At 70.5% G+C, this 13,675-nt stretch overlaps 1 protein-coding gene across 3 annotated transcripts in view; it reads right to left on the reverse strand.

The window, feature by feature from the left end:
* The window catches only part of MTA1 (metastasis associated 1), a 34,145-nt gene that overhangs the window by 2,063 nt on the left and 18,407 nt on the right, over window positions 1-13,675 (reverse strand). The window contains exons 3-18 of one of the 3 annotated variants that reach the window (XM_059684548.1): window positions 11,987-12,080; window positions 10,926-10,973; window positions 10,684-10,810; window positions 10,527-10,590; window positions 8,819-8,936; window positions 7,073-7,175; window positions 6,776-6,875; window positions 5,634-5,822; window positions 4,312-4,386; window positions 3,625-3,683; window positions 3,178-3,293; window positions 2,805-2,956; window positions 2,527-2,716; window positions 2,137-2,226; window positions 1,293-1,445; window positions 1,081-1,116 (exon numbers count right to left, since the gene is read on the reverse strand). In XM_059684548.1, the coding sequence (XP_059540531.1) occupies window positions 1,081-1,116; window positions 1,293-1,445; window positions 2,137-2,226; window positions 2,527-2,716; window positions 2,805-2,956; window positions 3,178-3,293; window positions 3,625-3,683; window positions 4,312-4,386; window positions 5,634-5,822; window positions 6,776-6,875; window positions 7,073-7,175; window positions 8,819-8,936; window positions 10,527-10,590; window positions 10,684-10,810; window positions 10,926-10,973; window positions 11,987-12,080 (1,714 nt within the window). Of the gene's footprint in view, window positions 1-1,080; window positions 1,117-1,292; window positions 1,446-2,136; window positions 2,227-2,526; window positions 2,717-2,804; window positions 2,957-3,177; window positions 3,294-3,624; window positions 3,684-4,311; window positions 4,387-5,633; window positions 5,823-6,775; window positions 6,876-7,072; window positions 7,176-8,818; window positions 8,937-10,526; window positions 10,591-10,683; window positions 10,811-10,925; window positions 10,974-11,986; window positions 12,081-13,675 lie in introns of those variants that run through there. The other 2 variants (XM_059684558.1, XR_009451324.1) reach the window with 2 other exon arrangements.

A 13,675-nucleotide genomic window follows, 5' to 3' on the forward strand; every position in this document is an offset into this window, starting at 1 on the left:
GTTAATCGCTTTCATGAAAGGAGCCCGAAGCCCAGGGCGCCTGCTGACGGCCCCTGTGCCCGCGCTGTGGGCTTCCCCGGGGTCCCTCGGGCCACAGGGGCACTGGGGGGCCAGGGCGGCGACCCCACAGGGCGTGCCCGCTGGGGCTCCTAGGTGCAGCGGGGAGGTGTGCCCAGGAGACGGCTGGCTGGCGGCCCCCACGCCGGCCCCGCCAGGCCCACTCCCCACGCCCCGAGGTGCTGAGCCTGGTCCCCCCCCACTGCCTGGCCAGCCCCCAGAGCACCAGCCGCCCTCCAGCCAGGCCGGCCCAAGGTGCCAGGGTGCCACCGACTTCCCATCCAAGGGGCTGGCAGGAGCTCAGGACACGTTCCCCGAATCCTCCCTTTCCTCGTGGCTCCGTCCACCCTGTGTGGCTGCTGCTGCGGGCCGACCCGACTTGGGCGGGCCCGCTCCCCAGGGCAGGTGTCCCCAGCCCAGGCTGACGGCCCCACAGCCCTTGATGCCCTCCTCCAACTGAGGGGCAAAGGCAGGACCTGGACCTCCAAGAGCCCCTCCTGAAGCCACTGCCAACCCCACGCATGGTGAGAGGACCCCACGCGGCCTTGTCCCCGTCCCCAAGCTCAGTCCCCTTCCCCTGAGGGCACTGAGCCCTGGTGCCCACCTGGGCCCGGCAGCCCTCCCCGGCCACGCCAACCACACCCACAGCTCCGTCCATCACCCCCCCAGGCAGGGCGCACACGAGCTGCAGGCACAACACGGCGACCACGAGAGCAGAGGCTGAGGGCATGCGGCAGTCACAGTGCGATGCAGACAGCGCAGCGGGCAGCGGGGCGCCGGTGCGGCGCGAGGACAGTCCCTGGACCAGGCGCCGGCTGGAGGCGGGACGGCCGAGGGCAGAGGCCGTGGGCCCGGAGTGGGCACCGGGCCGCTGAAGCCCTGAAGCTCTGAGCTTTTTGCCAAGAGGCAAGGAAAGTGGGGGCGCCGCGGCCTGGCCCACGTGGACTGCCCCGCGGACGTGCCCCGAGCCCCGGCCGCGCCCACGCGAGCGGACACACAGCCCCGGCGGCCGCCAGGCCTTACCCCTACTGGGCATCAAGAGGCGCTTCTTCACGTTGCCTGGCAGCGCCCGACGGCAGGGGAGAGAGGAGAGAGCACGGTCAGCGGCGCGGGGCGCGGGCAGGGCGCGGGCAGGGCACAGGCGGGGCGGGGCTGGGCTGCAGGCTGCGCTGGCCGCGCCCCCAGGCCCCGCTGGCCACGCCCCCGGGCCCCGCTGGCCGCCCCACGGGACTCACCGTCCACGCCGTTGTGCTGCTCGTAGCTCCTCTTGCCCAGGATGGTGGGCGAGCCGTTGTTGATGACGGGCGCCGACTTGGCGGGGGTGAGGCCGCTGAGCACCCCAGACACGCTCTTCACAGGGTGGGGCTGGGGGGGGCGGGGGTGGGTCTCTGTGGGCACAGCAGGAAGCGTGTGAAGGTGGGGACGACCGGGCCATGCCCACGGGGAGGACCCACCACCACTCCCACATCCAGGCCGGTCCCCGCACCCCAGCCCAGCCGACTGGCGGACCAGGGCCAGGAGCACGGACTGCAGACAGAGACATAAGCCAGCAGGCCCGTCAGAGGCCTCCGCGTCCAGGCCACCGGGGCTGCTGGCAGCAGGCTGGCCGCCGGCCAGAGGATGAATTAACGGCCCCAATGCCGGGCCCAGGACGTGCCCCCCCCCAACTGCCGACTCTCAGGAGCTGCCTCCTCCCACAGGATGGGCGAGGCCGGGCAGGGCCACAACCCCAGAGCCCACGGTGCCAAGCCACTCGGTCTGAGTGGGCACTTAGCTCACCGCTCCGGAATGTCCTTCACGGGCAGAAAGTCACCTCCACTGACTCAGGGGCCCCCGAGCCGGCCAAGCGCGAGCCCTGCCGCCCCCTGAGGCCCTGGCCCGGCCCCCTGTGGGCACGAAGCTGGACGGAGGCGCCGGCTGAGGTGCTCAGGGTCCCCAGGCCAGGAAAGCCCTCCCTGTGCAGCCGCACAGGCCCCACCCAGCACGCCTGCCCTAGGCGGCCACAGAAGATGCCACCCTGGCTCGGGCACCCAGGAGCAGCTGGGGGAGGGGAAGGGGGGGAGGGCAGGGCAGGCTCACCGAGATACCGGAGCACGGCTTCCAGGGGCTTCCGCACCGCCTGCTTCAGCACCAGCGGGCTCTGCGAGGCTTCAGGCAGCCGGGCCGTGCCTGTGGGGCCAGCAGTGTGGGCGCCAAGCGGGGGGAGGGTGGGGGGGGCGCGGGCGGGCGGGGGCGGGTGTGTGCGTGTGTGAGCGCGCTTAGGACAGCACACCCCGCCCACACTCCTCCTGCACATACACACCCCCCTGCGCACACACCCCTGCACACACACACACCCCTTGCACACACCCCGCTCCTATACACACACCCTCCTGCACACACACATGCACACACATCCCTCCTGTGCACACGCCCCTCCTACGCGCACCCCCCTCCTGCAGGGTGGGCGGAGCCGGCGGGCGCACTCACACTCGGCCTTGATGGCCGCGCTGTTGATGGGCAGGCAGGGGTGCCGGGCGGCGTGCCAGGGGCGCAGGATCTCTCGGCACAGGCGGCGGGCGATGCGCGTGAGCTTGGTGGTGTGCAGGTAGAAGGCCTGCCGCGTCTTCATGGCGAACTTGGGGCTCCCGCTGCTCCGGGCTGGGATGCCGTGGGGGCTCTGCGGAAGGGGGCGCGCCGCCCCGACACAGCGCCATGACCGCGGGCCGGCCGCCGGGCGCGCGCGGGGCGGGGAGGGGCCCACTTACCATGTTGCTGCGGTTTGGTCCCGGCCTCTCTCCGTCTAAGCGGGTTGGCATTTTCAAGCCACCGTATTTCTTCCAATACGTCCAACAAGACGCGCAGAGGCGACACTGCATGTTAGGGGGACCCCAAGAATACCACTGGTAAGACTGGGCGGCTACGGACAACAAAGTTGAAATAGACGGATCCTTAAGCAGAACCAGTGACGGCAGAGGGCACCACACCGCGGCCGCCCGCCCGCCGCACCGCGCCTGCGTGTCCCCGCGTCCCCGGGCGGAGGGCTCCCTGGCGGCGTGCAGCCCCCGCCCCCAGGCCGGCTCGGTCCGACGGGGCGGGGCGGGCGTCCTGCGGAGGCGGGGCTCGCCGGCCGGGACTTACTGTAACAGCTCTCGCAGGCCCGGCCGGCCCCGGGGGTCTGGCCTGGAGCCCCCGCGCCGTTCACCACGCCCGCCTTGACGTTGTTCACGCTGATCTGGTTCGGGTTTGGCTTGTTACTTAGGGGAGGAAGAGAGGGGGCGCGGGCGCCGCCGTCAGGGCGCAGCTCCTCGGGGGCCGGGCTCCCCGGCGCCGCCCATCCTCTGGTCCGGGTGCGAGCTTTCTCGCCCGCATCCTGAAGCGGCTCCGTGGAGGCTCAGGCCCTGGTCTACACTCCAGCTCTGCCGGCCTGGCGCTCGGCTCAGCCTGGAGGTGGACCCGGCCTGGGCAGCGTGCCACCTGGGAGGCCGAGGGAGAGCCAGGGCGGGGCCACCCCCACCAGGCACCTGGGCCCTCAACGGCCCCCCTGTGCCCACCCGGCCGAGGGCGGGGCGGGGGCCGAGCACTTACTAGTTGGGGATATAAACTTGCTTTAACTTGCTCTCTGCTTCGGCGGCTTTCAAGCGTTTCTTAAAACAAAACAGAGGGTCAGTGAGGCCAGCAGGCGGCCAGGGAGGTGCTGCCGGGAGGGAGCGGAGCTCCGGTGTCACCCCAAAGCCCCTCAGGTTCTGCCACATGGAACCACGATGCCCTGGGATGCTTATGTCCGTGGTCCCCAGCCCACCTGTGCACGTGTCTGTCCGTGGTCCCCAGCCCACCTGTGCACGTTGTCTGTCCGTGGTCCCCAGCCCACCTGTGCACGTGTCTGTCCGTAGTCCCCAGCCCACCTGTGCACGTGTCTGTCCGTGGTCTCCAGCCCACCTGTGCGCGTGTCTGTCCATGGTCCCCAGCCCACCTGCTGCACGTATCTGTCGGTGGTCCCCCAGCCCACCTGTGCACGTCCCCAGCCCACCTGTGCATGTTGTCTGTCCGTGGTCCCCAGCCCACCTGTGCACGTGTCTGTCCGTGGTCCCCAGCCCACCTGTGCACGTGTCTGTCCGTGGTCCCCCAGCCCACCTGCTGCACGTATCTGTCCGTGGTCCCCCAGCCCACCTGTGCACGTGTCTGTCCGTGGTCCCCCAGCCCACCTGCTGCACGTATCTGTCCGTGGTCCCCCAGCCCACCTGTGCACGTGTCTGTCCGTGGTCCCCAGCCCACCTGCTGCACGTATCTGTCGGTGGTCTTCCACATGTAGTAATACTCGATGATGCTGGTAAGTGACTTCCAGGGCAGCTGGGGAGAGAAGGGCACTTGAGGAGGCCCCGTGCGCCCCAGGACACCGCCGGGAGCAGCCCCCCATTTCTAAACACACTTCTCTAGGTCACGGCTCTGCCTGAGCCCCTCCCCCCGGGCCAGCTCCTGGCCGAGGACGGCAGGCCCACGTCCCGCTGGTGAGCGTGCGGCTTCGCCAACACAACTGCTGAACTCGCCGTGCGCCAGCGCTCAGCTCACACATGCCGGGCGCCCAGAGGTTCTCCAGGAACGCCTGGTGCCTGGGCTCATGGCGCCACCACAGGCCAGGCCCTGTTACCACGCGGGGCGCCAGGCCTGGGCCCGACTCAGCTCCGACCGCCGCCTCAGAGCGAGGCTCAGACCCGCCTGCATGGTGCCACCGGACCTGTCACAGGGGATCGCAGGTCTGCAGGACGGGGTGCCACGGCCAGGCCCCCGAGGCTGCCGCTCGCCCCGCACACCCTGCTCTGGCCGAGCCCTCCGCCCCGTGCGAGCCGGCCACCCCTCTAGCTCTGCTTGTGGCCCGACAGGTGCTGCTCACTTGGCTCAGCGTTCTAGACGCGTCTGCCTCGCGGGCCGTCCGAGACGTGGACGTCAGCCACGTGCCCGCCGCGCCCCTGGCCCGCCCGTGCCACCCTCTCCGGGCCGCGGCCCCGCCGCCCCCTTGGTCGTTCCCCTGCCTCTGGCCCTCGGGACGGGCCGCCTGCCACCCATGGGCTCCTGGTCACCCCCCACCCCCCACACAGACACAGCCGAGAGCGACCCCAGGCCCCTCGTCCTTTCTGAGGGCAAGTGTTTCATGAGACAGGGCGGGAGGGCCCGAGGGTGCTGGCCCACGTGAGGACAAGCCCCGTGCTCCCGGGTACACACCCTCAAGGGACACACGTGGAGGACATGGCAAGGGGAGGTCAGCTGGTTAAAACAACAAGCAGCCCGGCCGGCGTGGCTCAGGGGCTGAGTGTCGACCTAGGAACCAGGAGGTCCCGGGTTCGATTCCGGGTCAGGGCACAGGCCCGGGTAGTGGGCTCGATCCCCAGTGTGGGGCGTGCAGGAGGCAGCCAATCCATGGTCCTCTCTCATCACTGATGCTTCTATCTCTCTCCCTCTCCCTCCCTCTCTGAGATGAATAAGAATCTACTAAAAAAGAGAAAGATGGTGAGGACCGTGACGCCCAGCCCTGACCCTCGCCCCGGGCGTGCGAGGAGCCGTGACGGCAGGGACGCGCCTGCGGGGCTGAGCGCACTCACGAAGTCCTGCTGGATGTCGGTGAAGTCCTTCCCGTACTTCTCCAGCGCCTCCTCGAACAGGCTGGCCTCCGAGGCCGACCACTCCTCCATCTCGTCCCGGCACAGCACGGGCCCGCCCTGCGGCACCAGCGCCGAGATGGCCTTGGCGACGTCGTACACACTCCTGTGCAGCGTGTCCATGGCGTGGAACTGCGGCGAGACGCAGGGTCACTCGCCGGGCCTCCCACACCCCTGTGCCCACCCAGGGACTCATGGGGAACCCTCCCCGACAGAAGAAAGGAGAGAGCCCTGGGGGGCTCAGGAGTGAGGGGGGCAGTGATGAGGGTGGGGATGGGCTGGCCAGGCCTGGGCCGGGGGGGGGGGGGTCACACCAGCATGGGGAGCCCTGGTGGGCGATGGACCTAATTCTCACTGCCACACCCCGCCCCCAGCTGGTGCAATGACTCCAGGGAGAGAGCGCCCAGGCAGGGCAGATGCTACAGCCATGGGGTTGGGGGCAGAGAGCTGTCATGTCACTGGTGGGAGGGTGTGTGTGTGTGAGTCTATGTGAGAGTGTGTATGTGTGAGTGTCTCTGTGTGAGCGTGCATGTGTCTGTGTATGTGTGAGCATAAGTGTGTTTGTGTATGTGTGTGTGTTTGTGCATGTGTGAGTGTATGAGTGTGCATGTGTCTGTCTTTGTGTGTGTGTGTGTGTGAATGTCTCTGTGTGCGTGTGTGTGTGTGATTGTGTGTGCATGTGTGCATCTGTATGAGTGTGCATGTGTGTGTCTATGGGTATGTCTCTGTGTCTGTGTGTGCATGTGCGTGTCAATGTCTCTGTCTCTGTATGTGTGTTTGTGTGTGCGCGCGCAAGTATGTCTGTGTATGTATGTGCGAGTGTGTGCAAATATGCATGTGTCTGTGTGAGTGAATGTCTGTGTGTCTGTGTGCGCAAGTGTGCGCGCGCGAATGTGTATGTGTGAGTGTGTGTGTGTGTGAATGTATGTGTCTGTGTGTGAATGTGTGTACATGTGGATGTGAGTGAGGGACCAGGTGTGAGGACGTGTGGGCCCCGGGCAGGGGCCCCTCCCACGGCGGGTGCTGGCCCTGCAGGTGCCCTGGGTGGTGGTGCCTGGCCTCAGCTGCCCGCGGAGAGCACTCACCAGGGTGATGTCCCGCGAGGCGGCCGCGGCGCTCATGTGCAGGCTGGGCTGCCGGACGGAGCTGCTGCAGTCGAGGGCCCGGGCAAAGGTGCCCACGGAGCTGGGGGAGGAGAGAGCTGACCCCGGGCCGGCTGGCGGGCCGGCTGGCAGACGGCGCCAGGACAACCTGGGCACAACGGCTGGCACAGGAGCGGCCCAGGGACAGGAAGGAGTGGCACCCACTGGAGACGCCCTCGCGCGGGGGCCCCGGCGGGACAGACCCCCGCCCACCCGCCCGGGGCCGGGCAGCGCGCTCACCGGGCCACCACCAGGAACTGGTCGATCTGCTTGTCCACGAGCGGGTTGTGGGCCTCCCACACCTTGGTCTCCAGCTTGGACTGGTCGCGGCCGTCCTCCTCGCCTGCGGGAAGAGGCGCCTGAGACCACGGCTGCGAGGAGACCGGGGCTGCCCGATGCCTTCTGGGGCCGAGGCCTGCCTGCCCCGTGGGGACCACGTGACGGGAGGTGGCACAGCCTGACCACACGGGACACAGACCCGTGTGTGTGAGGCAGAAGGGACGGCGCTGCCACCACACCGCCTGCCGTCAGCCTGGCTGAGCGACTCCTACACCCGACCACATGGCAGACAGACGACACACCAACCACCAGGAAGGGCATGTGTGTGCACGCGTGAACGTCTATGCAATCATGTGTGCGTAGTGTAGAGCATGTGTGTGTATGAGCGTGACCATGTGCGTGTGTGAACATGTGTGCAGGGTGTGCACGTGTATGCCTGTCTGTGTAGGTGGGTGGCATATGTGCACATGTAAGTGTGTCGGTGTGCGTGTGTGAGGCACATGCAAAAGTGTGCGGGAGGCAAGACCTCAGAAATGAGACATCACGGCCATGGGAGGAGGCGAGAGGCCGCGGCCTCACAAAGGTCACTCAGGAAGGGCTGGGCAGCTACCCCTGGACGCCAAGGGCACCCTCGCTGGGATGTCCATCGGGAGGAGCCGGCCGAGGGCAGGCAGAGACCCCGGGGTCACACAGTGCAAGCCCGTCCTGAGAGCCCCGGGCAGGGGACAGGCAGGCAGGTCCTGGCCGGCAGCGTGTGCACCCGGCCCCAGGGCGCCAGGCTCAGCGTGGGAGACGCTCTGATACAAGCAGGTGTCCCTGCTGTGCCGCCCGGGGCTCAGCCAACAATCTTATGTCACTGCCAACACAGAAACGTCCCTCTGGCAGAAACGGCAGCGGGGGGGGGGGGGGGGGAGGGAGTGACAGCCAGGTGGGGATGACAGCCGGGTGGGGGGTGACAGCCAGGTGGGGGTGACAGCCGGGGAGGGGTGACAGCCAGGTGGGGGTGACAGCTGGGGGGGGTGACAGCCAGGTGGGGGTGACAGCCGGGGGGGGGTGACAGCCAGGTGGGGGTGACAGCCGGGTGGGGTGACAGCCAGGTGGGGGTGACAGCCGGGGGGGGGGATGACAGCCAGGTGGGGGTGACAGCCGGGGAGGGGTGACAGCCAGGTGGGGGTGACAGCCAGGTGGGGGTGACAGCCGGGGGGGTGACAGCCAGGTGGGGGTGACAGCCGGGGGGGGTGACAGCCAGGTAGGGGTGACAGCCGGGGAGGGGTGACAGCCAGGTGGGGGTGACAGCCGGGGGGGCGGGTGACAGCCAGGTGGGTGTGACAGGAGAGGAGGTGACGGTGGCCACGGCAGCAGCCATTTTCAGAGACGGGGAAACAGAGGGGCCAGGCCCCCGGCCGCAGGCGGCTGCAGGAGGCGGCTTTCACCGAGCTCGGCCTGTCCCGGCTCAAAGGGGCCCCGGCCTGGTGCCTGCAGGAGGGACGCAGGCTGCCCGTGTGCGGCCACCACTTTCCTTTCCGTGTTTTTATTGGTGTTTTCAGAGAGAGGAAGGGAGAGGGAGAGAACATCAGCACGGTCAGCTGCCTCCTGCACGCTCTCTACTGGGGATGAGCCCGCAATCCCGGCACCTGCCCTGACCAGGAACCGACCCAGCCGCCTCCTGGTTCCTAGGTCGCCGCTCCCGAGCCCGCTGGCGCCCACCTTCCCTCAGCAGGTCCGTGATGTCTGCCTGGTACCGGTTGCCCACACGAATCTCCCCCTTGTCGGCCAGCAGCGTCTTCTGCTGCGGGTCGTAGACGAGGGAGTAGAAGAAGAAGTCCTGGAAGACAGCGCCGCCGTGAGCACCGGCCGGGCCTGCCCAGCCCCGAGGAGCGGCCACGGCCGACGCCAGCCGCTGAGTGGCCGCTGGCTGGCGGGCACCGAGCGCGCCCTCCCCCTGCAGCAGGTGGGGAGGGCTCCTGGGAGCGTGAACAGCGGCCCAAACCCCAGGCCGCGGGGGGAGGGGGGGGGGTCTGACAGGTTCTGGGCATGGCACTCGAAGACGCTGTTTTTCCTGCGATCGTCACAGGAGACGCACACGCCAAGTCACAGAGCGCCCTGGACGCGGCCGAGCTGTGGGTGCAGCCGCCGCCCGCCTCTGGCTGCCCGGCCCGCACGCAGCCGCCTGCCGTCCACACCGCTGCGCCCACCCCCGTGCTCCCTGGAAGTGCCTGTGGCTGAGCCACAAGCGGGCGGCCAGGCCCGGCTCCTTGCCCACTGCCCACCCTGCAGCCTCCCCTCCCTGAGGGCTTTCCCAGTCCCTGCTGTCCCCCGAAATTAACCAGCCCCTCGGCGTCACGGCGTCACGCCTCCCAGAGGCCCTAGCGCCCTTCTGGGCAGAGTCCTGTTCACTGCAGGCCTCGCCCACCAAGACTCCCGCCCCCCAGGACCCCACCCTTCAGGACCCCGCCTTCAGGACCCCGCCCCCAGGACCCCGCCCACCAAGACCCCTGTTCCCCAGGACCCCGCCCCCCGGACCCCGCCCCCGGACCCCGCCCCCCGGACCGCCAGCCCAGGCTGAGAGGGGACATGTGAGTGGGCCTGGCCTGGGGGCCCGGCTGTGAGCAGGGAAGGCTGCCAGTCACAGGGCCCGGGGCACCCCTCTCCGCTGCGTGGAAGACGAGCGCTTCCTGAGCCCAGCTGCCTCCGCGTCCAGGCCCCGCACACGCGCTGCGCCTCTTGCTCCCGACGGCCTCCCCGCCCTCGGCCTGTGGCTGCACGAGGGGGCGCCCCACACCCACGGCCGCGCCCCGGCTCCGCGGGCGAGAGGTCACCCAGAGCTGCCGCGCGCGCGGGCCCCTGTGGCCGGCTCCAGGCCGCCTGCCGGCGGCTCCTCAGGCTCCCGACTGCGACCCGTCAGGCCCCGGCACGGCCCCTGGCTGCCCCCCAGGACCCTGTCTCCGCCATCCGCCGTCACCCCCCCCACCCCCCGCCCAGGGAGCCCGCGAGGCCGGCTCTGTGGGGGGTGGACGTGCCCAGCGCTGCCCTGCACGTGACCTGCCCTCTGGGCCGCCACTGACCCATGGGCCTCGGCACCCGCCCTGCCAGGGGCAGCTCTCACGGGACGGCTGTGCGCCGCCGGGGGGAGGGGGGCAGCCTCCAACACAAGCGCCCCGCTCCTGCCCGAGGGACGAGGGACGAGGCTGGGCCCCGAGCCCACAGCTGCGCTGACCTGTTTGATTTTATAAACTCAGAGGCCCTCTCACCACCGGGCGACCACAGGCCCAGCCCTGCCCACCCCAGGCCCTCAGGGTGGAGGTGCAGCGGGGGTGGGCGTGGGGGCGCCCGAGCCAGGGGAGCTGCAGGGCCAGGGAGGGAGGGCTGGGCGCCAAGCCTGGGCGAAGCAGCCCTCCCCCGCAGTGGCCCTCACCTCCCGCTCCAGGTAGGACTTGAGCGACTCGGTCTCGTTGAGCAGAGTGACGCTGCACTTCCCCCTGCGGAGACAGGGGTGTCGGGAGGGCTGCCCGCCGTGGATGCCCCCCCCCGTGCCCCCCGTGCCCCCTCCCCGCACCTCCCCGCACGGCTACCTGATGTGGGTGGCGGGCAGCGACTCCAGCTGCCGCGAGAGGAACAGCTCCCGGTGCCGCAGCTGGTGCCTGAGCTTCTCGGGCAGGTCCACCATCTCGGGGTTCTCCATCTCCTCCTCCATCTCCCCTGCAGCCGGGCGTCAGCGGGTCCCACACCTGGTCCCGCACCAGCGGGGCCGCAGCCCCCAGCCCAGCCCAGCCCAGCCCTGCCCAGCCCAGCCCTGCCCAGCCGAGGGCCCTACCTTCCTCGCCGTCAGCCCCGGACCCGGTTTTGTAGCAGACAGACAGGGCTGGAGGACAGAAGGGGGGCAGGGTTAGCGCTGCCCACGGGCTGCGGGCACAGGGAGGCCTCCGCGTGGGCACCCAGCAGACACGGCCGGGGTGGGGTGCCCCTGAGGGCACGATGCGGGGCTGTGGGACGCCAAGGCAGGGCTGCCTGCCGGCCCCTCCCCACCCTGCGGGCCCAGGCCCCCGAGGAGGGGTGTGGGGGTGTGGGGGGAGGGGTGTGGGAGGGGGGGTGTGGGAGGGGGGGTGTGGGAGGGGGGGTGTGGAGCGGCGTTTCCAGCTGTGGCCCCTCCCCCAGGGCTGGCGGTGACTGGCTTTGACCTGGGTCCCTGCCCTTGGGCCGAGAGTCACCACCAGCCCCGGCCTCTGCTGCCCCCCAGTGGTGGCCGCAGGGAATCCCAGAGCCGCCCAGTCGGTAGTGGGCGGGGGTAGCGGGCGGGGACTGGGGAGGCGGCTGCTCCAGGCAGTGCCCACACTCGGGCCTCCGCACCGCCCTGCCCATCCCTGGGCCCCACAAGCACCCACTGGGTGCGGCACCTGCGGCACGGGGATGCTGCCAGGGCACTCGGTGGCCAGAGACCACGGAAGGTGGTACCAAACCGCACCGAGGCCCAGGCCACAACCCCACTTCCACCCAAGGCCCCCCTGTACCCCCCTGCACCCAAGGCCCCACCCCCCTGCACCCAGGGCCCCCCCCCTGCACCCAGGGCCCCCCCTGCACCCAGGGCCCCCCCTGCACCCAGGGCCCCACCCCTGCACCCACGGCCTCCCCTGCACCCAGGGCCCCACCCCTGCACCCAGGGCCCCCCCTGCACCCAGGGCCCCCCCCTGCACCAGGGCACCCCCCTGCAGGCAGTGACACTCCCCTCCCGGGGACCTGCTCTCTGGAGCGGGCGGGGGAAGGGCACGCACCACCGCCTGGGCCACACACTGCGGGGACGCGGGGTGAGCCGCACAGCACCCCAGGCCACAGCTGCCGAAGGAGGGGGCCGTGGGGGGGGGGGGCAGGGGCACTCACTGGCGTGCTTGTCGGCCAGCGCGATGAGCGTGCTGGAGATGTCCCGCCTCCGGTAGAAGCACACCACCTTGGCCTCCACGTTCCCGTTGGCCGTCTGCAGCAGCAAGGGGGCGGGGTCACCCGGCAGCTCTGCCCCTCCCCCCCCACGGACCCCCGCCTCCTCCCCCCCAGCCCCCCGACTCCCCCTTCCCCAGCCCCCTGCGTCCCCTCCCCCCACCCCTTCTCCCCCCTGCGTCCCCTCCCCCCTCCCCCTTCTCCTCCCCCCCCTTCTCTTCCCCCTCCAGGGGACCTGGCTTCTGAGTTCCTCCCGCAGGCAGGCCTTGCTCGGGGCCAGAGCCTGATTGACCCCCAGCCGCCAGAAAGGTCAGCCATGACCAGGGATCAGCCAAAGCTGCTCTGCCTTCTGGCTGAGCATCCACCGCCCTGGCAGCTCCGAGGCGCCGGTGAGGGACGGGGGGCCAAGGGGCAGGGGGCCACTGACCGGTGAGGGACGGGGGGCCAAGGGACGGGGGGCCACTGACCGGTGAGGAACGGGGGGCCACTGACCGGTGAGGAACAGGGGCCAAGGGACAGGGGACCACTGACCAGTGAGGGACGGGGGGCCAAGGGTCGGGGGGGCCACTGACAGGTGAGGGACGGGGGGCCAAGGGACGGGGGGGGGGCCGCCGCCGGTGAGGGACAGGTGGCCGCTGGCAGCTGTCCACCCAGCACCACCCCAGGCGCCGGGCAGGGATGCGGGGGATCCGAGAGGCAGCCCGGGGCCGTGGCGCCCGCCCAGCGCCGGGCAGAGCCGCTGTGGACACTCAGCACAGGGAACACGGAGGGCGAGGCAGGTCGCCGGGCAGGTGACCTCACAGGAGGACAGAGCTTTTCCGACCGACAGGAACGGAGGACGTTTTTCATGACAACACAGGCTCCCTCCACAGCCCCACCCCGCAGGGTCCCCGCGACAGTGCTCCCCGCGCTGAGCACACCATGGCGAGGGGCGGAGCACACCATGGCCAGGGGCGGAGCACACCATGGCCAGGGGCGGAGCACACCATGGCGAGGGGGCGTGTGCCTGGGTCTCCTCCACAGACCGGCCTCAGCAGGGCGCCCCGAGCCCGGGAGCCCGGGGAGTGCGAACCGGCTGCTTTGCCAGCACCTGCCGCCGCCAGCGTCTGGGACACGCAGACCCGGGGTGGGGGTGGGAGGGGGGTGGGGAGTGGGGGTAGGGGGGGTGGGAGGGCGACGGCGGCTGAGGGCACCCCCCTCCCCCCGACGCTCCCTCCATGTGACGCACTCGGCCCCATGTGCCCCGTGTCCCCCGTCCCCAGCTGCGCCCGGGCACCTGCAGGGCCTGCCTGTCCCACTCGGGCGAGGAGGCCAGACATGGCAGCTGCCCTCCGGCTCCTTCCCGTGCGCGGCCCGTCCTCGCACCTCGGCCCTGACGGCTCCAACCTGACCCCATCTGCTCGGCCCTCCCGCAGCTGGGCTCCCACGGGCGCGGGGGGACACGGGACGGCGGGGGCCCCTCGCCTGCGTCCTGAGCCCCGGGAGCCAGCGCGGGCGGCAGCGCTCCACGGTTCGGTCCTGAGGCCGCCCCACGCTGCCCAGTGAGACCGGGGAGCAGGCTGAGTGGGGTCCCCGGCCCATGGGGTCGGCTGCCTCTGCTTTCGTCCTTCGCTGAGACCCGCACAGCCCGTCTTC

Source organism: Myotis daubentonii, chromosome 1 (genome assembly GCF_963259705.1).
Source record: "Myotis daubentonii chromosome 1, mMyoDau2.1, whole genome shotgun sequence".
Classification (NCBI taxonomy): domain Eukaryota; kingdom Metazoa; phylum Chordata; class Mammalia; order Chiroptera; family Vespertilionidae; genus Myotis; species Myotis daubentonii.